Source organism: Gadus chalcogrammus, chromosome 5 (assembly GCF_026213295.1).
Source record: "Gadus chalcogrammus isolate NIFS_2021 chromosome 5, NIFS_Gcha_1.0, whole genome shotgun sequence".
In the NCBI taxonomy this organism is placed as follows: domain Eukaryota; kingdom Metazoa; phylum Chordata; class Actinopteri; order Gadiformes; family Gadidae; genus Gadus; species Gadus chalcogrammus.
The window spans coordinates 18,345,738-18,372,280 of NC_079416.1; the positions used below are offsets into that span (position 1 = coordinate 18,345,738).

Genomic DNA, 26,543 nt, shown 5'->3' on the forward strand with positions numbered 1-26,543 from the left:
AGAGATGAGAGAGGAGAGAGAGAGAGAGAGAGAGAGGAGAGAGGATAGAGAGGAGACGAGAGAGAGAGGGGGGGGGGGGGGGTTGATGTGTTCTACTACAACATCTGGATGTGTTTGGTGGTCTACTACAACAGCTGGATGTGTTTGGTGGTCTAGTACAACAGCTGGATGTGTTTGGTGGTCTACTACAACAGCTGGATGTGTTTGGTGGTCTAGTACAACAGCTGGATGTGTTTGGTGGTCTACTACAACAGCTGGATGTGTGTGTGTGGTGTGTTTGTGTGGAAGGGGGGGGGGTCTATGTGTGTGTGTGTGTGTGTGTGTGTGTGTGTGTGTGTGTGTGTGTGTGTGTGTGTGTGTGTGTGTGTGTGTGTGTGTGTGGTGTGTGTGTGTGTGTGTGTGTGTGTGTGTGTGTGTGCGTGTGTGTGTGTGTGTGGAGGGGGGTTGGGGGGGTCTATGTGTATAAGTGTGTGTGTGTGTGAGTGTGAGCGTGCAGATCGCTACGGCAGAGAGAGGACATGCTGTCCCTCTCCACCAAAATGCCCGCATTGTGTTTGCAGGCGGTCTGTGATATTTATCTCTGAGCAGGCAGGAGATATGGCCGGGAACAGCAAGAGATGATGTAGTGCAAACCTCACGGCGTGCCAGATCAACCGGAATGGACCGGTTATACGTGCCCGTTAGATGGAGGGAGAGAGAGAGAGAGAGAGAGAGAGAGAGAGAGAGAGAGGGAGAGGGAGTGAGAGAGAGAGAGAGAGAGAGAGAGAGAGAGAGAGAGAGAGAGAGAGAGAGGGAGAGAGGGTGACAAGGAAGGAGAGCAAGAGAGAGACAGAGAGGGAGAGGGAGAGGGAGTGAGAGAGAGAGAGAGACAAGTAGGGAGAGGGAGAGAGAGAGACAGACGCACGGAGGTAGAGCGAGAGAGGAATGCGGGCTTGCAGACTGTCTAACCCTTTTTTTTTTTCGTTGGACTGATGGGATAAGGGCCAATGAAAACAGGGCTCCGAACTTGCGCTTCGATTCTTCAGGAAACAAACAGCTGTGTGTGTCTGTGTGAGGCGACACGTGCACGGGTGAATTCTAAGGGATGTGCTCACGAGCACACATTATTCACAGGCTGAACGCTGGCTGGACCAGCGGGCTGGGTTCTAAATGCGGCCTGCGGTCCTGAACTGACCTTTGATCCCCGATGCAGCGGGCATACAAAGACAGCTGTTCTGTAAAGTGGTCAAAAGCGCTTTCACCTTGTCATGAAGAAACGTTGTTGCCACCGACATTTGATGGGCAACATCTCTCTGGCTCTCTCTGTCTTTGACTCTCTCTGTCTCCGTCTATTTCTCTTTCTCTCTCTCTCTCTCACTCTCTCTCTCTCTCTCTCTTGCTCCATCTCTATCTCTCTGTCTCTCTTCTCTCACACTCTCTATCTCACTCTCTCTCCCTCTTACATACAATGTGATGTAATTACAGACCAGGATCTCTAACAGCAGAAGTAATTAAAACAGCTCCCTCATCCTGGAAGAGAGAGAGAGAGAGAGAGAGAGAGAGAGAGAGAGGGAGACATAGTGGGGAGGGTTCTGCTATAGTCATACCCAATATACAAGCATGCAACTTCAAACTGTTAAATGCTGTTACATGAAGTTACATGGTTCCAGTTTGCTATCTCTCTCTCTCCCTCTCCCTCTCTCTCTCTCTCTCTCTCTCTCTCTCTCTCTCTCTCTCTCTCTCTCTCTCTCTCTCACCTCCAGAAGGACCCCTAAGAGATCAATGTTCACCCAACTTTTCTCTCTGCTATTGTCATCATCCCGACTGTCCCGCTGCCTCTGAAAACAAACCGCCTATTATTTCTGCACATCTGTCAGGTAAAGTGTTGCAAACACATTTTTTTATGTGCTTGTCTGTGCGTCGGCATCAAAGTATCATTTACATATTTATATTTCGTTCATGCCCCCGTCCCGTAAACAAATGCCATAATACAGTGTCGCAGTACCCACAGTCACCACACGAAGGTGCTCTATTGTCTCACTATAGTGGCTGTAATATATGTCCTGCCGAAGCGCACATAGATAATGATCTCTCTCTCTCTCTCTCTCTCGCCGCTCTCTCTCTAGATTTCTCCGCTGTGGGTGTAGTCTGATGGATCAACATGTCTACCAATAACAGCATAGCCCAGGCCCGGAAGCTGGTGGAGCAACTGAGAATCGAGGCCGGGATGGAACGCATTAAGGTATGCAATGATGCTCACTTCAGGTGTTTGTTTCTGAGTCATATGATTACTCATATCATTTTTTTGGTTTTGTTTTCCTCTCCTCTCCTATACTCCCCTCTCTATCCTCCTCCCTCTCCTCTCTCCTCTCTCTTCTCACCTCTCCTCCCCTCCTCTCTTCTCTCCCCTCTCTCTTCTTCCCTCCTCTCCCCCGACCTTTCTTTCCTCTCCTCCCCTCTCTCCTCTCCTCCCCTCTCCTCTTCTCCTCTCCGCCTCTCCTATCCTTTCCTGTCCTCTCTTCTCCCCTCATGTCCTCTCCTCTCTCCTCTTCTCCTTTCTCCCCCTCTCTTCTCTCCCCTTCTCTCTCCTCTTCGCCTCCCCTCCCCTCTCTTCTCCCTCCTCTCCTCTCCTGTCCTCTCTCCTCCTCTCTCTCCCCTCCTCTCTTCTCTCCTCTCCTCCCCACCTCACCTCCAGGTCTCTAAAGCAGCATCAGACCTTATGAGCTACTGTGAGCAGCACGCCCGTAGCGACGCCCTGCTGGTCGGGCTGCCCGCCTCGGAGAACCCCTTCAAGGACAAGAAGCCCTGCATCATCCTATAGTCGCAAACACACGCACACTCACACACACACACACACACACACACACACACACACAAAACACACACACACACACACACACACACACACACACATTCCAAAAAAAACAAAACACACACACACATACCATATCATACCGTACACACATTGAACATGCACATAGACAAAACCCTTGTACTCGATTTTGTTTACCAATTAACATATGAACAAAATATACACACACACACGTACCCGCATACGCACACACTTTATGTCTCCATCTTGCCTTGATTGATTCTGAAGATAAGATATCTATTTTTTGTAAGTGTTTTTTCTCTGATGTGCCATATCTTATTCTTTCTTGCACACGTATTTGTTGGATATTGCTGTTTAAAAAAAAAGAAAAAGAAAGTGTTTAAGATGTAGATGCCGTTAATAAAAAGATAATAAAGTGTTGACCCTCTTCTGGGACAAATTCTTTCATGGCGTCGCAGCTCATGCAGGACTGAGTTTGTTCTTCCATCGTTCTGAATGACATTTATTGTGGGTAAACACTCCCAGCAGGATATATATATATACACATCCAGAGAACCTCCTTATTCATGATTCATCTAATACTGACCCTAGACCGACTCTTCATGTTTTGCATTGTCGAGATTAATTTGTTTTAGGCTTGAAATGTAATGTAGGCCTGATTCTGGATTAATTTCTATAACGTTTAAGAAAGCAAGCAAACAAAAACAGGAGCTATTGGTAAAGATTAGGCAGACCTTTTGAGATGAGATTCCAACAAAACAAATCAATAAATTTTATTACATTGTTCAATAGTAGAATATAACAAAATGTATGAATGAATTAGACGGGGCCACGTAGCCCTATTCTATTTTCCCTATCTTATTTAAAATATTCTAATGAAAACTGATTAAACAGCACAATTTTCTTTAATTATTTACCATAATCTATTCAAACAAAGATATGTAAGCATTACACAATGCAGATTTAACTTAATTTCTGTTCTTGGACATCTTTTGCTCAGTATCGGACATCTCTTGCTCACTCTCCGGCTGGTTCTCGAAGAAGCTGTCGGTGTAGTGGAGCATCTGCTGCACAGCGTTGAGCAGCAGCAGGTCTGTGCTGAGCTCCAGCTCCAGCTCCTCGCTGTAGTTCTTCACCGGCAGCACGCAGCACAGAGGGATGCCCAGGGCCGTGCTGAGCTGCTGGGCCTGAACGGCTCAGGGAGAGAGCGCAGACAAAAAACGCAATGAGTTAATTTATGTACTACTGAACTATTGTATCTTTTACTTTCTATCGTTTTTTGCTATTTTTTTTACTATATTAATCCAATCTCGGATCAATAAAGTCAAGTATAAAATACAAACAAAGCATAGAATAATGTGTGCATCCGGATAAACGCTTGGGATGTAATGCTATAGTAGCACCCTGTGCCTCAGGTGATAAGCATTTAAAAAAAAAAATGTCTTGCCGTTGTTCTTTCATTCATTGAATCGTTTGAATCGACTTCATTAAAAAGATGGACGAATGAGTCCAACAGTACCTTCTTGTAGATGTATTCACTGCGGTAAACGTTGGATAAGTTCTCCTTTACAAGGGGACAAGCTTCATCCACTTTGGCCATGAGCAGAAGCTGGGGAATGTCTACAGAGATTCAAACAGATTGTAATGTAATGTACATTTATTTAAATGGGATTGGATTAGAGAGAGGGACAATGAACGGTCCAACTGATTAGAAGTTAGTCTAGCTCACTCATCAGGTTGGTCCTCTTGCGGATGGCGGCCATCTTCTCGATGATCTCGTCGCAGAGAAGTTGGCACGTGTCAAACACGTACACCACACAGTGGATCTGCTCCCCCAAAGTGGACGTCTTCCTGAAGCCCGGGGCGTCCTCCTGTAGGGGTGTGCTGGGACTAAACTACAAGATGGAAAATGTGTTGAAGTATGTTAAAGGCACTCAAACTGTACACTACAATCTACAATTAGAGCCAGACATTCCCCCAGTGTTTCCCCTACCATTGTTCAGGCCTGGCAAAAAACAAACAAAAAAAAAAAACTGCGGTGTCGCGCGTGCGCAGATGATGCCCCATCATAACGGACAATCTGACAGCATTAAGTTATATCATCATTAGCATGGCAAAGCAATTCTTCCAAAAGCCTAGAAAGATTAAGTGTAGCAACCAGCCATGCTCACTGTGTTCATAATAAAATTAGTGTATTGTAAATAAAATTAGTTTATTGTTAATAACGTGTTTATTGAATCATTAACTTGTGATGGCTAAGCAAGTGTTTTATATGGAAATAACTAACAAATACTCTAGCATCCCGTGAAAAATGTATAACAAATCACACTATCAGCTCTTACCACCGGGCCTAAAAAAAATTGACACTGTTCCCCCATTCATACACACAGGCCTCCACCGACTGCGGTGTCAGCCAAGGACACAGACAGCTCTTACAGAGCAGTTAGGGTTTGGTGTCTGTTTGCCCAGGGACATCTTGACGCTCGGCTAGAAGGAACCGGGACCTGAACCAGCAACCTTGTGTCGCGCACAGCCTCGGCATTTCAAGTTCCAAAGTTGAAAGCACTGATGAAGTTCTTATGGTCTCTGTAATGAACCTGATAGCGGTCGGCTATGCGGCCCTTGTAGATGTTGTAGAGGTCGTCCACGTTCAGCCCAGCTTCTGGTTGGCTCTCCAGACCCATGGTGTCACACAGAACCAGGGGCAGCATCTTTCCCCCTTTCCCTGCCCTGATGGGGAAGCTGCGGAACTGTGGAGCGATAAGAAACAGGTTGAAGGGAGCAACGAATCTTACCTACAGTCACTTTTCATCTTTCATAGACGGCACAACCTTCTTTTTTCTTATATAGTTCTTCTTTGAGCCCTATTATTCCACACACTGAGTGCTGACGCCTGCCCCCTGGTTAACCCCCTCTCTGGTTCTGACCTGCGTGGTCACACTCTTGCCACACACTCCGCTGATGGCCTGAGAGGTCATGTGGCCTCGGAACACAGAGTTGATGGAGTTGAAGAAGCTGGACTTCCCGGCGCCCACCGGCCCCACCAGCAGCACTCGGGCCTGGGTCACACCGCTGAGCTCAGGCTGGTACTCCTGGATCTTCTTCATCAGTTCCTGTTTCCTACTGCAGAAAGACGAAGCAGAAATATTCATTTTGTAAAAGGCTTGTCATTACGAAGAAGAAGAAGAAGATGAGGAAGATGAGTCAAAACAAATAACAATCTTTAAAGGTCAAATAAAGAAAATAAATACAGAAAATAATAGATACATTTGAAGAACGAATAGAGATGGAGCTGCATAAAAGGAAGTATGTGAAAATGTAGTTGCCAACACAAATAATAATATTCCATCAAATGATGACATGATTACAGTGATTATTTGTACATACTTAATAGTCCAGTCAGTAGCCCTCCATGGCTTGGCCAAGAAGCCACCAATATCTACAGGAATAAATAAGATTAATTATGCAACATCTAGTAAATCTAAAGATGATCAGGGTCTCTGATCTGTTATATAACAAGAAATATGATACGATAGGAACTATATTAACCTGTTCTATAACATTAAATATGATAACATAGGAACTGTATTAACCTGTTCTAGAACATGCAATATGATAAAATAGGTACAGTATTATCCTGTCCTATAACATGAAATATGATAAGATAGGAACTGTATTAACCTGTTCTATAACATGAAATATGATAAGATATGAACTGTAATAACCTGTTCTATAACATGAAATATGATAAGATATGAACTGTATTAACCTGTCCTATAACATGAAATATGATAAGATGTGTGTGTAACTGATTAGCCTCTACCGCTGTCTATTCCTATAGCTTCTCTGCAGTCCGTCCAGTGCTTTGGTTTAGTTTATAGACACTGGGGCGAAGCAGGCCCAGAGACCGCTCACCTTCCACTCTGTACGCCTCCAACTCCGCGAGGGCCAGGTCGTCTCCGTGCATGTCCACCGGCTTGAAGGTGAAGCCAGTCCCGGGGTTGGACGCCACGGCGGCTGCATCTTGTTCCAGGAACTTCAGCGCCCCGAAGTCTGGCCCCGCTGCCCCGTCGGTGAAACCGTACTTGCCGTCGTCGCTGGCCACTCGCCGCGGTGCGTTCCCCTTGCCATTGCCGAGGCTGTACAGGAAGGCCTCGACGTCGCTGACCAGAACCCCGCTCTGGCTGTAGTCCTTCGCGGTGTACGCTCCGAACACGTAGCCAGACCCGTTGTAGGCGGCCAGCAACGTGGGCCCCTGTTTGTCACAGCGTTGGTGGAAGCTGGCGGAGGCGTATCCGTGGACGCTGGCCTTGTACAGCAGGTGGAGACGGACCTGGCCGAACAGAGACAACAGCTTCTTCTCCTGGTCGCTGGACAGGCTGGACTTCACCACGGACATGATTTATGGAGGGCTGGTGGGGACGGAAGAAAGGCCACCGCATACCGCAGTCATGTGAATAAAATAGCCTCTTTAGGACACGGGACAGTTCTGATGCCTGCTTTATGGGCAAGCCGCATGGAGTTTGGCTTTTTATCTCCACTATTTTTTTTTAACATTGTTTCAAATTTGAAATTCATCTTAAAAAACCTTGCATTGTGCACATTCTAAGAGAGACACACAAATGTTTGGCCAACAGTGAACCATGTCGGAAATGCATAATGCTCGAATACAGTCTGACAGGGCTGTTTTTTTTGGAACTCGAGACAGCGGGCCACATTTGTTCTCTGGGCCAGATGTTACCCAGGAAGATAGTGGCAACTAAAGTAGGCCTACCTTTGAAATGCATTTGCATTCAAATCTACATTATCTAATACAGAAGCCTATATTTAGACATTAAAGACTCGTTCTTAAATGTTAACGAAGCAGAGCAAATAAAATAACCCAGCTCTTAACATGTATAATTTAATCTTCTTTAAACATTTATACATAGGCCTATATATAGTATCACTATGTGAAAAGCTTTAAAAGTATTAATCCATCATCATAATGATTTGGTTTATCAAAACGTTTTTTTGAACGTGTATTTGCACGTTATTTAGACTATGAAATAACTTGCAAATAGCCTACATTCAAATGCAAATCCGAGTCGAAGTGAAAGTGAATGAAATTGGTTTCCCCTCCCGTACACAACTAAATGCAAAGTATCAAATAACCATTATATTGTAGCCTATTCATCATCATAGATATTTGCCTATATTTTATCCTAAGAATAAGCCTACCTGAAATAGTAAAGGCAGCTATAAGACGGTTATTTTCCAGGTTTAGACTTGTTGCGTCTGCAGTCTTCTTCCGCGTGTCAGTGAAAAGAAAGAAACCGAAACCCTGAATTACACCCGTAGGCTATTACTTATATTTCGTAAAGAAACTTCCCGAAACGGGGGTGTTTATTACATCCCCAGATTTCCCCGCGCTCAATCATCAATTATTATTCATGCCCTTTGTCAACTTGTGAAGACTGATTTGACCCTTTGGTTTTAACATGTAGACACACGCATACTTAAATGTTGGCATGCGTAAGACACAAGTCAGTCAGTTATTACATTATATGTATTATTCATTAGGCTATCTTTTATTATAACTAACAAATCAATCAATAGGTCTACTATCGATATAATATCACTGCGTGTGAGATGTTCAATGAATATGGGAATATACAAACACACAATGGTGGTGACACTGTGGAGTGCAATAAATGAGGAGACAAGAGACGGAGATGCATGGAGTCGGCTTTACTCTCCACTTCAATCTATAACTTCACATCAACTCAGCTACACGGAAACACTTTCAGCTTTGCTGATACTTAAGATATCAACCCAATCCGCCACGGTATAGGCCTACTGTCAGCAGTTGGAGTGTGGTGGGAAATTCGAAGGCTACGCCTATAGAACTACAAACAATAACATAATTATCGCTACTTACTATGGGCTGTAAAGATACACCAACTCATGATTCGGTTTGTATCAAACTTTTGACTCCCGGTTCGATACATCCCACTATTATTTTAATTTAAAAAGCATTTAATTAAAAAAAAACACTTAGGCTATATAACAATCAACTTGATGTAACATTTAATAACAAATCATTTGGAACACTGAACAGATTTGAACAGAAAGAATACTATTAAAGTAGGCCTATGAATAAATAAATAACCAAAGATTGCAGTTGGAGGATGCTTGTTGGCAAAAACCCTCAACTAGTTTTGTGGTTTAGGCTTATGCATTTGAAAATAGGCCTATTAATGGAAAAGAAATAATAGTAATTTGAATAGTTTTATAGCACTAACCAGAGTTCACGTTGCCGGTCAAAGTGACCTGCAGAGGTTTTGTTTTCGGTGAAGTATCCTAATATCGTTTCTTATTAGGCTATGTAGCTTAAATAATGAAACAATCAGGCTGTATAGAATGCAACATTTTTAATAGCCTAACTTACAAATATGAAAAAACATGAATGTCTGATTCGCAATAACGAGGCGTATTATTGTGCACTTAGCGTTTCTAGTGAAGAAACGAACGAGTCCGGTAGAATAAAGTACCCAGCCTGACAATAATCAGTGATCGTTTCATTCCGACCTATAAGCAGACACAAAACACTAGAGACAGGGGTCACACAGGCTATTTTTGCGCTCTTGGCCCACTCTGGATAATTGTCATTCATATCTTATATGAGGACTTCGCAGGCTTTGGAGAAGTGCTATCCTCCGTAGCCACGGAGCAGTCATCACAGCGAGGGCATCTCGTCGCAGATGTTACGGCATCGATAAGAGGAGCGGTGTCAGCAGACTATTATTTAGACCGATTATTAGCAAGTTTCAATCAGACAATTTGACCGGAGAGGCCCAATTTTGTCTGACATTTAATTTTTCTATTACCGGAAAACGGAAACCCTGGCACTAACAGCTCATATCACGTGGCTGGATCTGACTGGAAGGATAATGGGAGTTAGAAAGGACGGGTCGCGCTTCTGCCTTCTCACACAGCGAGACAGGTTCGTGGCTTTGAGCGTCGCGATTTCGGTTTCGATACGCATATCGTTACAGCCCTACTATACACTGATCAGAGGAGGAAGACAGCAGACGCAACTACTCTAACCTTGGAGAATAACTATCTTAGAGCAACCATATCAATTTCCGGTAGGCGTATTGGGATTTTTGTTGGTGTGGCAGGTTGAGTGTTGCTCCTCCTCCACTCAGGTGATTTCTGGTGGGCAGATTGCAGAGTGGTTTCACCTGTATAAGTGCTGCGCCTTCTCTGGCGCGCACACTGCTGCCTGGCACTCGTGGCGAAGACTCGGTGTGGCGTCTGTTAGTTGTTGGTTTGTTGTCGGTTGGTGTGGCGTGCTTCAGTCACTTGAAGGTGAGTAGGCATGACGCTACTTTCGTGCAACTTTATGATGACAAGCAGGCAGGGCCGGCGCTGGCCGTTTCGGAGCCCTAGGCGACTCGAACTCAACTTGCGCCCTGGACAGGTCTTGCGAGCGGGGGGGGGGGGGGGGGGGTGCTACGCTGACGGTATCGGGCCGCCCTGACAATTGCTCCCGCGCCCCCTCGCTTCTCCGTTCGCGTCGTATATTTTAATTGATATATTTTTTAATTAAGGGCGCCACCAGAGGGCGCCCCCAACGCATTTGTCGCCCTAGGCGGTCGCCTAGCTCGCCTATGCCGATCGCCGGCCCTGCAAGCAGGTGCCCAGTGATCGCGAGTGTTTTTGTAACTTTCCAGCGTTGTTGGCCGTGTTGTTCGGGGGCGGCATTGTGAAGAGTGAGGGGAGTGTGGCATCCGCTCTGTACTGTTGCCGCAGCCGGTGATCAGTTTCGGGGGCGAAAAGCTCTCTTCGTTCGGGTAAGCGTGCTCTTTTGTTAACCTGCTGGTTGTGTTAGCTTTGTGCTTAGGCGTCTGCTCTCTGTCCTGCTGTAGCTGTTGGAGCCGCAGCGGTGCTTTTGCTTTTCTTCCTCCTCCTGTGCTCTGGTGAAGCTGCCCTGCACGGCTCTGTGACGTAGCCTACACCTGGCGATCCCAAACGTAAACCATCCACGGCCTCCGGTCCTGGGGCGGCCGCTCTGTCTTCGCCAGCCGCTCCGTCTTCTCCATCCACTCCGTCTTCTCCATCCACTCCGTCGTCTTCATCATCTTCGGCTGCTCCGGCACCGTTGCCTTTTTCCACACAGTCCGATGTGGCGGTTGCATTCCCACGCAGCGCTAAGTTTTCAGTCCCACCACAACTCTTATTGGTTTGGTTAATTGTCTGCTTTTCCTTTCATCTTGTGTTTGTGTTCTTTAGTTTATTTGTTTGGGTTAAATCCTATACATGCATATATTTTTGTGTTGCGTTTTGTTGACCCATTTGGGGTTAAGCATATCAATATTTTCTTATTATTTCTGATCTATTGATTTGGGGTTTAACTGATTATTTTCTGTTTAGTTTAACATAGCTGTTGGGTTTGTGTTTGGGGTGTTAAATACGCCTGGCCCCCACCCACAGTTAAATTTCGTTTGTTTCCTTATTACTTGTCTTAAGAATTGGTTGGGTTTCTGTATATTTTTGTATTTGGGTATAAATATTTAGTTATGAGTCAGTTCTGTTCCTGTGTGTGGGTGTGAGTGCTGTGTGTGTGTGTGTATGTGTGTGTTTTATTATAGTCCTCTGTTTTAAATGATTGTCGTAACAACCTGAGTGTCTCGCCACAACAGTAGTGTAATTTTTGTGTTTCTTTCTTGTGTTTCCAGGACAGGAGCTGGTGCAGCGGGCCGCGGGCGGCAGGCTTGGTTTGTAGTGGTTCTTTTGTGGTTTTGAGTTGATTTAGCCTGACCGCCTCGCTACAGCCTAGCTCTGTGCCTGTTGTATTTATTTCTACTTTGGGGTTTTGACTTGACACTTCAGTGGTTGTTGAGATCCCTGAGCTCTTTTAATTCTGCTTACTGTAAATAAATAAAATTATATCTTTTGTAAGTCTGTCTCTCGTCCTTTATACAAAACGTGCAACGAATCTGTGTGACCTCTGGTTGGCCAAAGTACAGGGCCAAGGTTGTATTTCCTGGGGTGCAATTCCCCAGGTGGCGTTGTCGAGCAACTTTCCCCCCCCTTCTCTCCATTCCGCCACATTGGGATAAAATGATGGCAAATCTTTATGATGAATAATACAATAGCCTACAATATAATGGTTATTTTATGAATTGCATTCAGTTGTGTACTGGAGGGGAAACCTATTATATTCACTTTCTCTTCCGCTCGACCATGAAAGGTAGGGCCACTACTAGTTTGAATAATAATTCATCAGAGTAACTCTTCATGAATCATCAAAAACTGACCCCAGACTGACTCTTCAGCTTTTGCATTGTATAAATTTCTATCGGAGCTATTGGTAAAGAATAGACAGAGGTTTTGAGATGAGATTCCAACAGTTCAACTCAAACTTTATTAATTTGCTCAATAGTAGAATAGAACAAAATGCATGAATGAATTAAACGGGGCCACGTAGCCCTATCTATTTGACTGTAATCTAACCTAACCTAATCTGATCTGATTAATTTACAATTTTCTTATGGAAACTGATTAAACAACATAATTGTCTCAGATTATTTACAAAGATCTATTCAAACAAAGATATGTATTCATTACAGAATGCACATTTTTTTAAACGTCATTTCTGTTCGTGGTCATCTCTTGCTCGGTATCGCTCTCACTCTCCGGCTGGTTGTCGAAGAAGCTGTCGGCGTAGTGGAGCATCTGCTGCACAGCGTTGAGCAGCAGCAGGTCTGTGCTCAGCTCCAGCTCCTCGCTGTAGTTCTTCACCGGCAGCACGCAGCACAGAGGGATGCCCAGGGCCGTGCTGAGCTGCTGGGCCTGAACGGCTCAGGGAGAGAGCGCAGACAAAAAACGCCATCTCGGATTAATAAAGTCAAGTATAAAAATACAAACAAAGCATAAAATAATGTGTACATCTAAATAAACGCTTGGGATGTAATGCTATGAGGTAGTAGCAGCTCCAATAGCATCCTCCGGGTGGCCATTATTGGTATTGGAATAGAATAAAATAGAATTAGAATAGAGCCTCTGTCTGCATAACAACCAGGGGATTGGAGAGATATCAGCCTTCCAAGGCCGAAGTGGAGGAACCGAATAAAGATAACGATTGCTTTGGGTCAGGCCGACTCTGCAAATTTCGCCTTGAGTCACCCCGTCATAGGGGTGACTCATAGTGATAGGCATTTCTATACATACTGCCCAGCCGTTTTTCTATTACTCATTGAATCTCTTAAATCGGCCTCATTAAAAAGATGGACGAATGCGGAACGCCTTCAGAGTCCAACAGTACCTTCTTGTAGATGTATTCACTGTGGTAAACGTTGGATAAGTTCTCCTTTACAAGTGGACAAGCTTCCTCCACTTTGGTCATGAGCAGAAGCTGGGGAATGTCTACAGGAGAATCAAACAGATTAGATTAGAGAGAGGGACAATGAACGGTCCAACTGATTAGAAGTAAGTCTAGCTCACTCATCAGGTTGGTCTTCTTGCGGATGGCGGCCATCTTCTCGATGATCTCGTCGCAGAGCAGTTGGCACGTGTCAAACACGTACACCACACAGTGGATCTGCTCCCCCAAAGTGGACGTCTTCCTGAAGCCCGGGGCGTCCTCCTGTAGGGGTGTGCTGGGACTAAACTACAAGATGGAAAATGAGTTAAAGTATGTTAAAGTATGCCAATGAGCCCATTTTGAAACATCAATGTCTGTTATCAGTTATTAGTTTGAGATGAATTACCCTGCCTGTTCTATATGACCTTTTCCCCTCCAAAGATTTAAAATGACAGATAAACGAGCAATCTTCCCCACCCCATGTAAATACACTACTTATTTAGCCAGTTTTCCACCCTGTGGCCACTCAAACTGTACACTACAATCTACAATTAGAGCCACACATTCCCCCATTCATACACACAGGCCTCCACCGGCTGCGGTGTCAGCCAAGGACACAGACAGCTCTTACAGAGCAGTTAGGGTTTGGTGTCTGTTTGCCCAGGGACATCTTGACGCTCGGCTAGAAGGAACCGGGACTTGAACCAGAACCCTTGTGTCGCGCACAGCCTCGGCATTTCAAGTTAGTAGGCCTATGTGACAGCCTTCATCAGCTCTGCAGCATCCGCGAGACACTCCCTGCATGATCTCATGAAAAAGTTAAGCCTGGCATTATTTAAGGATGCAGAGATGGAGCAGGCCTACATCGAAGAATATAAGTCCTGAAACCCCTTGCGCAGGATCGATTGCAGAACCAGTCACCGTGCTATTATGCAGAATTATTTCAGACCTCATTTGCAGAAGAGGCAAAGCTTGAAGCTCTGCATACCAACAACCTCAGTTTCTGCTTACACCTTCTGCATGACATAGTGGATGGTTTCCAGGGGGGGGGGGGGGGAGGGGAATACAAACTATCGATATAGTTTGTATCTATATTAAGTTAATCTTTGGTGTGTGTCTATTATCTTTATGGTGTGTATCTATCGTGTGTGTGTGCATATGGTTTGCATCTATATTTTGTGTGTATCAATATTGTGTGTGAATCTATATGTGTGTATCTGTGGTGTGTGCGTGCATATGGTGTGAATCTATATGGTGTATTGCTGTGTGTCTTTATGGTGTTATTGTCTGTATGGTGTGTGTCTGGTGTGTGTCTGGTGTGTGTGTGTGTGTGTGTGTGTGTGTGTGTGTGTGTGTGTGTGTGTGTGTGTGTGTGTGTGTGTGTGTGTGTGTGTGTGTGTGTGTGTGTGTGTGTTGTTGCAACCCGGCCGTTGCCAATTAAGGATATGAAGAGCACCTGAGGAACCGCTGGAGAAGCAGCTTAAATAGCCTGCTTCTCCACTCATTTGGGGCACTCTCAGCCATGTGGCTCGTGCCGGGAGGGAGCCGAGTGAGAGACAGTCGCGGGAGAAGCCGGGAGCGGGAGCCACGCTGACCTCACCGACGGACCGGACCCGGAGACCCCTCACCCATTTTTACCGCGTAAGTGGAAGAACTTTCGTTGTCCATTGTTTTACCTTTTTTAAGTGAGGTGAACGAATAAAAACCGTTGACCCGCAACCCTGCTTGGAGCGTCTCCTTTTAAATTTCCAGCCGCCGACGATCGTGTTTGCCACAGTGTGTGTGTGTGGTAGGCGATGACTCCAGTTTAATCAGTGAATGAGTCTCTCTGATCTCTTTTGATGAAAGCTTCCTTCTCACTCCTCGAAGGGCCGTTCAGGATGCTGCCAACTTGTTAAGTCCACACCAGGAGCGACCAAAGCTCACAAAGTTTCGCTGCGAATATTTCTGTTCGCTTTGGTCGCTCATGACGTACAATTCAATTATGCAGACGCATTTAAAGGAGCCGTATGCTTTTAGTACAGACAGCCATATCAAAGAGTGAACTCTCCCATACACTTTGGCCATATTACCGAGACGGTTTTGCTTGTTGGATAAAGTGCTTCGACAACAAGTAGGACAGTGATTCCCCCCAATATAAAAAAAACTCCTCAAATGTAGGCTAATTACAACCGAGAACAAAAAACCCTGCGTGCTGTATGTAGTAGGCTAGTTAAAATATGTTTCACTGATCTGCATCTGCAAATCATGATCTGCACTCATTCGTCGCACTCAAAACAAATGGACATTGGCGCACATGGCTAATTTGCGTACGCGCACAGGACTAGTTGGCTCCGCAAGGCAAATAATGGAACATATCTATCTAGGCCTATCCGTCTATCTATCAACGCGTGTCTAGTTTTAATGTGATGTATTGTGTGTGTGTGTGTGTGTGTGTGTGTGTGTGTGTGTGTGTGTGTGTGTGTGTGTGTGTGTGTGTGTGTGTGTGTGTGTGTGTCCAGTCAGACTTGTTCTGTGTGGTCTTGTAGGCTACTGTCCTGTCTGGGCCGACCACCTAAATGGATTCCCGACGATTTGTGTCGTTTGGTATTAATAAAGACTTGACTAGGCTATCTAGACTATTTAATTAACAATTATTCACCTCAGGCTCCGGGAATAGAGGGATAAATATCTAACTATATATATATATATATATATATATATATATATATATCGTGTGTGTACTGTTTGGTTGAGGTCTGTGACTTATTTGTCATCTCTTCCTGTTTCACAGGTTAAAGACTTTTTGAAGTAAAGAGGAGCATCTCATCTGAACCTGATGTGAGTAGAATTGTGTGGCAAAGCACAACTGACGTGACTTGTATATTGAATATAATCTGAGGAAATCGGGGATTGTGGCGGATTATCTCTCATTTGAAATTGAAATAATGATTCTACCTGAAAGTTTTTAGGGACCTAACATTTAAACTTGTCAAAGTAAGAGGTAAATCACTCTTGACTAATGAAAGTCAAATAGGCCTAATTAGTATAATTTATATTAAAAAGATGGATTAGTTAAAGGGATACTTCACCCATTTAGAACCGGCGGTCTATCATTATAAAATCGTGATTGTAATATAAATAAATGTATAAATAAATATCAGTCTAAACCAGTCTCCCCTTGGCCCATTTTTTTCTCATCTAATTTTCTCCCGAAATGACGTCAAATGACGCGTTTGATGTCATTTCGGGAGAAACCTATTGTCCCGCTAGAAGGGCCGAGGACTACAACACACTTTTGGTGGAAAATTGTTCCACCAATAAGGAATGAGAGGGGGCGGGAGCTCGCGTACTGAGGGGGAATGAGGGGGAATGAGGGGGACGGGAGAACGACAGGTGGGCGGGGCATCGAGCGCAATGCACTGTGGTAGTTGGAGGTTTTCTTACTTTGAGCCAGAGAGACCATGAAAACACTCTTTCTGCCTTTTTTCAGGCTAGGATGAACCGATTTCAATTTTTTTTTCACATTCATAATACATTGAATTATTTAATTCATAAAACCTTCATATTCCCACCGGTGAAGCATCTCTTTAATTATCTTAATCATTTTTTAAAAGTTGGATGATCCCAGAAGCCCTGAATTTGTATTGTCATTCATGTATCTGATTTAATGGAGATGGTAGATGTTGAACTGTGGGACAGTGCCCAAGTTTGGGGACCATGAGTAAACTGTTCCTTCCTTCAAAGGTCTATCATGGATATTTAACTGCAATTCTGTGAGTATCCCAACTTAACCATGAAGATGAACTGCAAACTGTAAGTCAAACGTTTCTCATTACTCTTGGGCACATTGATGTATTTTGGCTTCCTGGTAGGAATATAAACGATAAAAAATGGCCTACGATAGAGATTTTAGTTATATTGCTCTATCGCGAAAATGCATGTTTGACGTGATCTATCCATGACCCGCGAAATTTAAAAAGAGCCACGAGCTGCAACCAGCTGCATTGCATCATCCGTGACCCGCGGAATTTAAAGAGCCACGAGCTGCAACCGGCTGCAACGCATCGTCCGCGACCCGCAAAATGTAAACAGCCACGAGCTGCAACCGGCTGCAACGCATCATCCGCGACCCGCGAAATTTAAAGAGCCTTGAGCTGCAACCGGCTTCAACGCATCATCGTCATCTAAGCAAATATGGCTGAAAGCGACACGGAGGAGCTGGTGATTGCGCTCATTTCCTGTTCATTTTAAAATTGTATGCGTTCACTTTGCACTTTTATGTTTTAATATCAAGTATCTGTGCACGCACTTGGAAGATTTTTCTTTATTTAAAATAGCCATGCCTAATACTGGCCGTATTTCCCTAATTTACAGTATCTGTTTCTTTATTATTTGAGTTTTATACATTTAGCAGTTTGGCTTTCCTTAGAGTCTATGTAACCTGTTCTGAAATGGTTATATTATGATTTATATATCGGGATATATATCGTTATCGCAATAGGTTGCAATGTTTATCGCAATATGGATTTTAGGCCATATCGCCCATCCCTACTTCCTGGTGAGTTAACCCGTTACCTGAAGGTTGATCTGAGTAGTAAGGATGTTTTATTGGTTCTTGGGTTACTTAGGAGTTTGGTTTATGTTGGTTTTAATGATTTGTTGAAATGGTTACGGGCCACCAAGTTATTGTTGTAAGATGGAGTAATGGGTTGGGTTCTGATGTCTTCTGTCTTCTTTCCATTACTCTCCTGAGCTCTGCATCTTCATCACATGAGTGTTGCTTTACTGATGAGGGTGTGGTCTGAGTGAGCGGAGGTGCATACTGGGATACAGAGCTGTCTGAAGTCTACAGGTCTGTAGACACGCCCCCTCAGGGGAAACCGAGTGTTTGAGAAACCGTTGTGACGTCAGTTACATGGACTAGAATGTTCTTTAAGATGGAGACAGGGATTCAGAAGGAGAAACACCAGGGGGAGATGAAGGGGCTCCTCATCTCGACAGCTAAAACACAACTTCAGTCTGACACAGAGATCCATGGAACACATTCAACAGTCCCCTCCAGACATCGTGACTCCTCAGGAACAGTTTCATTTCCAAGAAGGTCTAAATTGTGGCCTTTACAAGATGGATCCTGCTCCTCAAGAGCCACCCCCCCTCCACTGGGTGGTCTTCTGAACAGATGACCTCCTTCCTGTCCTCAGGCTGACTAAAGCTGTACCGTTTGCATCTGTGAACGTTGAATCAACCTGGGACACTTTTTGGAGACGCCAAGCATAATCCATCACCAATGTGGGACGCCACTGAAGAATGTTGTGCTTAATTTACTGCTCTGGAGACATCGGTTGTTCTGTTCTGGGTGCCCTGGCAGGAGAGCTGGGGTTGGATGATGGAATGTTATTTGGCATGAGGTTTTTATCCTGCATGATTGTTTGGCCTTTTATGGTTCAGTGGTGTGTGTTTGGGTTTGTTTTGAGATGGATGATTTTGGAGTATCGCTATAGGGTTCTACTGTGTCTCCCACTCACACCTGGCATGGGGTTCTACGTGCGTGTGTCCGGCTTGCTTTGACAGTGATAATGTTCATACGGGGGTCTGTGTGATTGGCTTGGGATATTGGAATGGTCAACTAAATCATACCTGATGGACGGCCAACACCCTGGGCAGGAAGGAGAGTATCCAACTCAAGTGTAAAAGGATGCAAGCGGCGTGTTCAGATCAGTGACTTCAAACTAGGACTACACCAATCTGGATCAATGGAGGATGGACACCTTAAGGAATTCCAAAAGGAGTCTGATGTTGGAAAGGGACCTAAATGGATATTCAAGATAACCTTCACACCTGTAATGAGACGCCTCTTCCTACCTGGCTGGATTGATGGAGAGCCCTGTGGATCTTGTCTTGCTCTCAGTTGCACGTCTTCTCAGGCTGAACTGTACTTGTTTCGGACAGGACTAGCTGAACGATTGGTTCCCTTAAATCAGAACCAATCTGGGAACTCCAACTAGTGCGCTCTTCGAGCTGAAGTTGTGCTTTTCAGCTGAGGAGGTAAGGAAACCTTCACTGGGGTTTCAAGGTGTAAAGAGGAGGATGTTTCAAAGTGTTCCACGGTATTCTGATGAAGACCGTTGTTGTGTTCCACTGGCTGAGAGGAAGAACCCTCACATCTTCCTCCTGGTCTCTCTCCGCTGAGAGTCCTGGCGCCATCTTGAAGGATATTCCTGCTCATGTAACTGATGTCACGACAGATTCTCAAACACTTGGTTTCTCCTGATGGGCGTGTCTATAGAACTGAAGACTTCAGAAAGCACTGTATCCCAGCATGCATCTCTGCTCACTCGGATCACACCCCCATGAGTAGGATGCAACACTCTAGTGATGGAGATGTAGGGTTTTAAGTAACGAGGGAGCAGACAAAGGTGATTGGAACACAATGGCATGTCAAGTCTGTAAATCTTTAAACCATGAAGATGGTTGGATAGTTCAGGAATTGGGCTTCTTTTTATTATGGGTGGTCCTTTCACTCAGATGCCCACTTCTCACTGGACCTGTACTTGTGTTAGCTGGCTGGCATGATTTGCTGTTGGTGATGAGGCGGTCAGGGTGACGTTGCAGGGCTATCGTCGGCTCTCTGTGAGCTCAACGTTTAGATTTGCTCTGTATGTTTTGTACCCAGAATAATCTAGATAATTGTAAAATGTAGACACTGTTTTGTATTGAATGATTTTAGGTTTAAAGTTGTTGTGGGACGTACATGGTAGTTTGGTTCTTCGTCCGGTTTTGAGTGATATAACTTGTACACACTGGGTGCATAATAATGTAAAGGCACACTGAATAGTAGCAATGACCAACAGCAACAAACAGATCTCCTCAAGGTAAGTCTGTTGGCTGTGTTTTAATGAAGACCATCGCTGGACTTCATGATCTTCCTTCGTTCAGCTCAAGGTGAGGCGCTGGTTATGTTTTTTCTTTGGTTGGTTCCGGCCGGAATGTTCGGATTCCAGTCGGACGGTTTGTGCTTCCCGCCGTGGAAGCTTCTGAGCGCGGTCACTTGATTTAGTCCCAATGGTTAGCATAGAACGTTGTAGTCTTGACAACCATAAGAAACCACCTGGCAGTTAGTTAGACGGGAGTCCCCTGAGGGAATCTGGCGGAACGTTCTGGATTGTATTTGCGTAACCTCGAGCCGTTGCCAACGGAAACAATTTCGTTTCCATTGCGAATTGTTCCCTTATCTTAAACGACTTTAAGTTGGATTTTAAATACACACTGACACGTACGTCGTACAATATGTTGATAATTTCCGATGGTTGCAGCGTACTTTTAACCACGATGACGTGACGGGACTCTCGCTGCGTACAAAACGGCGTTCTACTTGCGGGCCCATTTTCGACATCAGTGAAGGCTGAAAATCATTGCAAGGTGGAAGACAATTTGACGGAACCCAGCACCCGAATATGGCTGAGTATATTTTATTTAATATCGATACTGCTTAGTGTTCTTTGTTACTTCAGCTTTGTACGTTCTCAATATCTGCTGTCATTAATTGCAACAGAAGTTAAACCCTACCTAATGAAATTACGTTAAACAACGACTTTGGTTCAGAGTTACACACTGGATAATATCAAAGCTAAAATAATGGCCGTCCTTCCCACATGTTACAGTAGAAGATACTCTAGAACTGCACAAGGTTAAAAAGGTAACATGTAGTTTGTCCCAAGGTGTCTGCCTCCTCACCCAGAGCAAGACCTCCACCTCCTCACCCAGAGCCAGACCTCCACCTCCTGTCAGAAGTCCTCCAGAACAGGTCAGTGCTCTGGTGTGTGAGTAGAGTCTGCTCAGGTCAGTTTCAATGCATGGCCTGAACATCTTCTTTAAACTTGTGGACTGCTCTGTCTTCATTCCCAAAAACGGGATGCTCATGTCTGGTCTCAAGTCTTTTCTAGCCTTGAGTTGTAAAATAATAGTTAAATTAATTGTGTAACTCTGTTTCGGATGAGTCAATGAAGTTTATTGTTGGGCAAATGCTGATACAAATCTCCTGCTGTAGCTGAAAGGTGAGGCTGAGAGGCTGGGGACCGGAGGCTTGTGGTGCCAGGATGGACCGGAGACTGAGGCTGGAGACCAGGGGCCTGCAGCACCGGACCAGAGGGTAACCATCACCAAGCTCATCTGAAACACTAAAAATCCACGGTAGTTTAGGTCTGGTTTTGCTCATCTTATGACTTTAAATCTGTGCCAAGCTGTGATTTGAGTTAATTCATACAGGGGTTATGTAAGGGTCATATGAGCCATTATTGTTACTAGTGCTGCTACGACCGTAGTGGATGAATTGCTGAACGCGACAATCTGCAGACGTTGTCTAATTTAAGTGTTTAAATATGTTTAAATTTGTCTTCACTTTTACAAGTGAACCTCAGATGCAGGTGGTGGGGTGTGTTGCGTCCCCAGGTGATTTACTGCTGAGACCAACTGTGTTTGTAACCAGACCAGGAAACTATGTCTGGGGGAGCCGAGTTGATGGAGGAGCAGTGCTGATGGAGGAGCAGTGCTGATGGAGGAGCCGTGCTGATGGAGGAGCCGTGCTGATGGAGGAGCAGTGCTGATGGAGGAGCCGAGCTGATGGAGGAGTCGTGCTGAGGGCCCTGCCTGGTGGAGGAGCTGGTGGAGGCCCTGCCTGGTGATGGACGTCTCATGGGGTAGATGGAGCTTGACTCTGAAGTGAATATCACACTCACTGCCACTTCTCGTGGAATACTGCTATCACAAACTACCAGCGTTTGTACCATATATACCAGACGACTACATCTGTTTTACCACAGGTTGAAGCAAGACTTCGCTGTTTGTTCCAGACCAGGACTCGGTCTGAGGAGAGCTGCTGGATTCCTCGTAAGTTTGTATTTACTTGCATGGTTGACATAAAGGCCAAAATACAGCTGTTCCTTTGACATGCGTTAACAAACTACCGCTGTATTTTCTTACTAGAATGTGTTTCTGGAGTGGAGGCGAGCTGGTAGGAGAGACGTGAATCTGGAGGATGACCATCACTCTACCAACAAGGATTGTAAGTTTGTATTAACCAAACAAAGTAGAAATAAAGGGCTTAAAAATAGGACAAACTACATGTTTGTTACCTGAGGGCCATTCTCGCGCTGTTTGTTCCAGACCAGGACTCTGGCTGAGGTAGGTGATGGAGGAGCCAAGACTCTGGAGGACGACATCACTCTACCAACCAGGATCCTCGTGAGTTTGCATAAAATAAACAAAGTGGACTTGTTGTAACACAGGATTAGTTTGTCCAGTACAAGTTAAGGCTACTGTGTTTGTTTACCAGACAAACTACAGCTGCTACTTTGTTACGCGCCATTAGAGCCCAACTACTCATGTGTTTGTGACCTTACATGAGAGCCCAACTACTACTGTTTTTGTTACCTGATAGTAGAGACAAACTACTCCTGTGTTTGTTACCTTGCATTAGAGCCCAACTACTCCTGTGTTTGTTACCTGATATTAGAGACAAACTACTACTGTATTTGTTACCTTACATTAGAGTCAAATAACGTTTGTAACCAGGCCAGGAATCTGGAGGACTGATGGAGAAGCCGTACATCTGGAAGGCAAATCCTGAGGACAAACAGGACTCTACCATCAAGGATTCCTCGTAAGTTTGCATTATGTGGACTAGGTAGGGGGTTGGGGGTTCAACTCTCAAACCAATGTTGCCGGGTTCAAGTCCTCAGAATACAGTGATGCGTCCTTGAGCAAGGCGCCCTAAAGCCTGCCTGCTCCTTAATGACTTATCTTTGGTTCAGATAATGTTGCATCTTTTGAATATTTAACCTAATCAATGTCCTTGTTTGGTCCGGGCAGACACACCTGAGCTGAACCCGCCCTGATCCTGAAATCCTGCTGGTCCCGTCTCCCCAGTTCATCTACGCCTCGTCCTCCAGATGACCTGTTGAGCTCAGCAGTCTGAGGCTGATGTATCAATGACCTCCAGTGGGAGTGATCTTCTTGACCCCACATGTAACCGTGTGCTTCCACACGCCTTTCCCTCACGTCTGTCACTTACCTCACTACTTCACTACTCTCTACTGCTTCCTCTTTTCTTCCTTCTCTGTGGTTCGAACCTTTACACTAAAGGTGCATCTTCCTGCCCTCAGAGGGTTCAGCGTTAGGGTTGAGAGTCAGGGACAGAGTCAGGGACAGAGCTGGTCAGGGAGGACTGCTTTTACACAAACCTCTTCACTTCCTTTCGGAATGGTGGTGACATTTCGAAAAGATGCATTTGGGGAAATGTTTTCCTCTGCTTTTCCTTTACAAAATTGTATTAAACTTCTGTCAAGTGTTGTTTATATATTAAAATCACAATTTAAAAAATATGTTTACCTTTGTCTTCACTTTTACAAGTGAACGTCAGATGTAGGTGGTGGGGTGTGTTGCGTCCCCAGGTGATTTACTGCTGAGACCAACTTTGTTTGTAACCAGGCCAGGAAACTATGTCTGGGGGAGCTGTGCTGAAGGAGGAGCCGGACTGAAGGAGCTGATGGAGGAGCCGTGCTGAGGGCCCTGCCTGGTGGAGGAGCTGGTGGAGGCCCTGCCTGGTGGAGGAGCTGGTGGAGGCCCTGCCTGGTGAAGGACGTCTCACTTCTCGTAGAATACTGCTATCACAAACTACCAGCGTTTGTACCATATATACCAGACGACTACATCTGTTTTACCACAGGTTGAAGCAAGACTTCCGCTGTTTGTTCCAGACCAGGACTCTGTCTGAGGAGAGCTGCTGGATTCCTCGTAAGTTTGTGTTTACTTGCATGGTTGACTTTAACTGCAAAATACAGCTGTTCCTTTGACATGCGTTAACCAACTACCGCTGTGTTTTCTTACTAGAATGTGTTTCTGGAGCGGAGGCAAGCTGGTAGGGGAGCCTTGAATCTGGAGGATGACCATCACTCTACCAACAAGGATTGTAAGTTTGTATTAACCAAACAAAGTGGAAATAAAGGGCTTAAAAATAGGTCAAACTACATGTTTGTTACCTGACGTTAGGGCCAGTCTCGCGCTGTTTGTTCCAGACCAGGACTCTGGCTGAGGTGAGCTGATGGAGGAGCCAAGACTCTGGAGGACAACATCACTCTACCAACCAGGATCTTCGTAAGTTTGCATAAAATAAACGGAGTGGACTTGTTGTAACGCAGGATTAGTTTGTCCAGTGTTTGTTACCTTGCATTAGAGCCCAACTACTCCTGTGTTTGTTACCTGATATTGGGGACAAATTACGTTTTTAACCAGACCAGGAATCTGGAGGACTGATGGAGAAGCCGTACATCTGGAAGACAAATCCTGAGGACCAACAGGACTCTACCATCAAGGATTCCTCGTAAGTTTGCATTATCTGGACATAGTGGACTAGGTAGGGGGTTGGGGTTCAACTCTCAAACCAATGTTGCCGGGTTCAAGTCCTCAGAATACAGTGATGCGTCTTTGAGCAAGGCGCCCTAAAGCCTGTCTGTTCCTTAATGACTTATCTTTGGTTCAGATAATGTTGCATCTTTTGAATATTTAACCTAATCAATGTCCTTGTTTGGTCCGGGCAGACACACCTGAGCTGAACCTCACCTGATCCTGTTTGTCTGGGGGTAGACACACCTGAGCTGAACCCGCCCTGATCCTGACATCCTGCTGGTCCCGTCTCCTCAGTTCATCTGCGCCTCGTCCTCCAGATGACCTGCTGAGCTCAGCAGTCTGAGGCTGATGTATCAATGACCTCCAGTGGGAGTGATCTTCTTGACCCCACATTTAACGTGTGCTTCCACACGCCTTTCCCTCACGTCTGTCACTAACCTCACTACTTCACTACTCTCTACTCCTTCCTCTTTTCTGCCTTCTCTGTGGTTCAAACCTTTACACTGAAGGTGCATCTTCCTGCCCTCAGAGGGTTTAGTGTTAGGGTTGAGAGTCAGGGACAGAGTCAGGGACAGAGCCGGTCAGGGAGGACTGCTTTTACACAAACCTCTTCACTTCCTTTCGGAATGGTGGTGACATTTCGAAAAGATGCATTTGGGGAAATGTTTTCCTCTGCTTTCCTTTACAAAATTGTATTAAACTTCTGTCAAGTTCCAGACCAGGACTCTGGCTGAGGTGAGCTGATGGCGGAGTCAAGACTCTGGAGGACAACATCACTCTACCAACCAGGATCCTCGTAAGTTTGCATAAAATAAACAGAGTGGACTTGTTGTAACGCAGGATTAGTTTGTCCAGTGTTTGTTACCTTGCATTAGAGCCCAACTACTCCTGTGTTTGTTACCTTACATTAGAGACAAATTACGTTTGTAACCAGACCAGGAATCTGGATGACTGATGGAGGAGCCGTACATCTGGAAGGCAAATCCTGAGGACAAACAGGACTCTACCATCAAGGATTCCTCGTAAGTTTGCATTATCTGGACATAGTGGACTAGGTAGGGGGTTGGGGTTCAACTCTCAAACCAATGTTGCCGGGTTCAAGTCCTCAGAATACAGTGATGCGTCCTTGAGCAAGGCGCCCTAAAGCCTGCCTGTTCCTTAATGACTTATCTTTGGTTCAGATAATGTTGCATCTTTTGAATATTGAACCTAATCAATGTCCTTGTTTGGTCCGGGTAGACACACCTGAGCTAAACCCGCCCTGATCCTGACATCCTGCTGGTCCCGTCTCCTCAGTTCATCTGCGCCTCGTCCTCCAGATGACCTGCTGAGCTCAGCAGTCTGAGGCTGATGGATCAATGACCTCCAGTGGGAGTGATCTTCTTGACCCCACATGTAACCGTGTGCTTCCACACGCCTTTCCCTCACGTCTGTCACTAACCTCACTACTCTCTACTGCTTCCTCTTTTCTTCCTTCTCTGTGGTTCTAACCTTTACACTGAAGGCGTGTCTTCCTGCCCTCAGAGGGTTTAGCGTTAGGGTTGAGAGTCAGGGTTTAGAGTCAGGGACAGAGCTGGTCAGGGAGGACTGCTTTTACACAAACCTCTTCACTTCCTTTCGGCATGGTGGTGACATTTCGAAAAGATGCATTTGGGGAAATGTTTTCCTCTGCTTTCCTTTACAAAATTGTATTAAGCTTGTCAAGTGTTGTTTATATATTAAAATCCCACATTGACTTCTACATGTTTGGTGCGGTTCATTTAATTGTCCTTTAAGTTGGTTAATGTCAAGCTAAACTCCTGCAATACATTTAATATACATGATTGTTATTCAGCAATGTTCACATAATCCATTTTGTAAAAATATGAAACCTCCATTACTACAAAATTCTAGTATTGAACAATGTACGATGTACTATGTATCCACACATCACGACTCACTACAATGGGTGCCCGGTCATTCAGCTGTTCAGCACCCAGGCTCTGGAACTCCCTC

General features: G+C 45.0%; 3 protein-coding genes and 2 long non-coding RNA genes across 11 annotated transcripts; 3 read left to right on the plus strand and 2 right to left on the minus strand.

The window, feature by feature from the left end:
* The first annotated feature begins 1,742 nt into the window (after nucleotides 1–1,742).
* Nucleotides 1,743–3,278, plus strand: gng7 (guanine nucleotide binding protein (G protein), gamma 7). The gene is made up of 3 exons (XM_056591008.1): nucleotides 1,743–1,856; nucleotides 2,106–2,221; nucleotides 2,675–3,278. The coding sequence occupies exons 2-3, from the start codon at nucleotides 2,141–2,143 to the stop codon at nucleotides 2,798–2,800; spliced, it is 207 nt and encodes a 68-aa protein (XP_056446983.1). The 5' UTR covers nucleotides 1,743–1,856; nucleotides 2,106–2,140; the 3' UTR covers nucleotides 2,801–3,278.
* Nucleotides 3,279–3,460: 182 nt separating this feature from the next.
* Nucleotides 3,461–8,236, minus strand: LOC130383018 (interferon-induced protein 44-like). The gene is made up of 8 exons (XM_056591007.1): nucleotides 8,033–8,236; nucleotides 6,728–7,224; nucleotides 6,200–6,251; nucleotides 5,740–5,935; nucleotides 5,410–5,562; nucleotides 4,542–4,707; nucleotides 4,332–4,432; nucleotides 3,461–3,999 (listed from the first exon to the last, which is right to left on the minus strand). The coding sequence occupies exons 2-8, from the start codon at nucleotides 7,209–7,211 to the stop codon at nucleotides 3,781–3,783; spliced, it is 1,371 nt and encodes a 456-aa protein (XP_056446982.1). The 5' UTR covers nucleotides 7,212–7,224; nucleotides 8,033–8,236; the 3' UTR covers nucleotides 3,461–3,780.
* A 1,414-nt stretch (nucleotides 8,237–9,650) lies between these two features.
* On the plus strand, nucleotides 9,651–11,741 carry LOC130383085 (uncharacterized). The gene is made up of 3 exons (XR_008895690.1): nucleotides 9,651–10,165; nucleotides 10,531–10,650; nucleotides 10,726–11,741. It is a non-coding gene; the product is annotated as an uncharacterized LOC130383085 (long non-coding RNA).
* A 433-nt stretch (nucleotides 11,742–12,174) lies between these two features.
* LOC130383049 (interferon-induced protein 44-like) lies at nucleotides 12,175–13,918 on the minus strand. The gene is made up of 4 exons (XM_056591066.1): nucleotides 13,795–13,918; nucleotides 13,304–13,469; nucleotides 13,125–13,225; nucleotides 12,175–12,652 (listed from the first exon to the last, which is right to left on the minus strand). The coding sequence occupies exons 1-4, from the start codon at nucleotides 13,831–13,833 to the stop codon at nucleotides 12,443–12,445; spliced, it is 516 nt and encodes a 171-aa protein (XP_056447041.1). The 5' UTR covers nucleotides 13,834–13,918; the 3' UTR covers nucleotides 12,175–12,442.
* A 3,107-nt stretch (nucleotides 13,919–17,025) lies between these two features.
* On the plus strand, nucleotides 17,026–26,272 carry LOC130383050 (uncharacterized). Of its 7 annotated transcripts, XR_008895674.1 has the most exons (17): nucleotides 17,026–20,949; nucleotides 21,193–21,294; nucleotides 21,631–21,841; nucleotides 21,965–22,031; nucleotides 22,128–22,206; nucleotides 22,308–22,385; nucleotides 22,716–22,803; nucleotides 23,013–23,168; nucleotides 23,631–23,774; nucleotides 23,869–23,936; nucleotides 24,033–24,111; nucleotides 24,192–24,296; nucleotides 24,435–24,522; nucleotides 24,740–24,914; nucleotides 25,260–25,344; nucleotides 25,483–25,570; nucleotides 25,788–26,272. It is a non-coding gene; the product is annotated as an uncharacterized LOC130383050 (long non-coding RNA). The 7 variants fall into 7 exon arrangements; XR_008895672.1 differs by having other exon boundaries at nucleotides 24,740–25,344; nucleotides 25,460–25,570; XR_008895671.1 differs by having other exon boundaries at nucleotides 24,740–25,344.
* The last annotated feature ends 271 nt before the right edge of the window (nucleotides 26,273–26,543 follow it).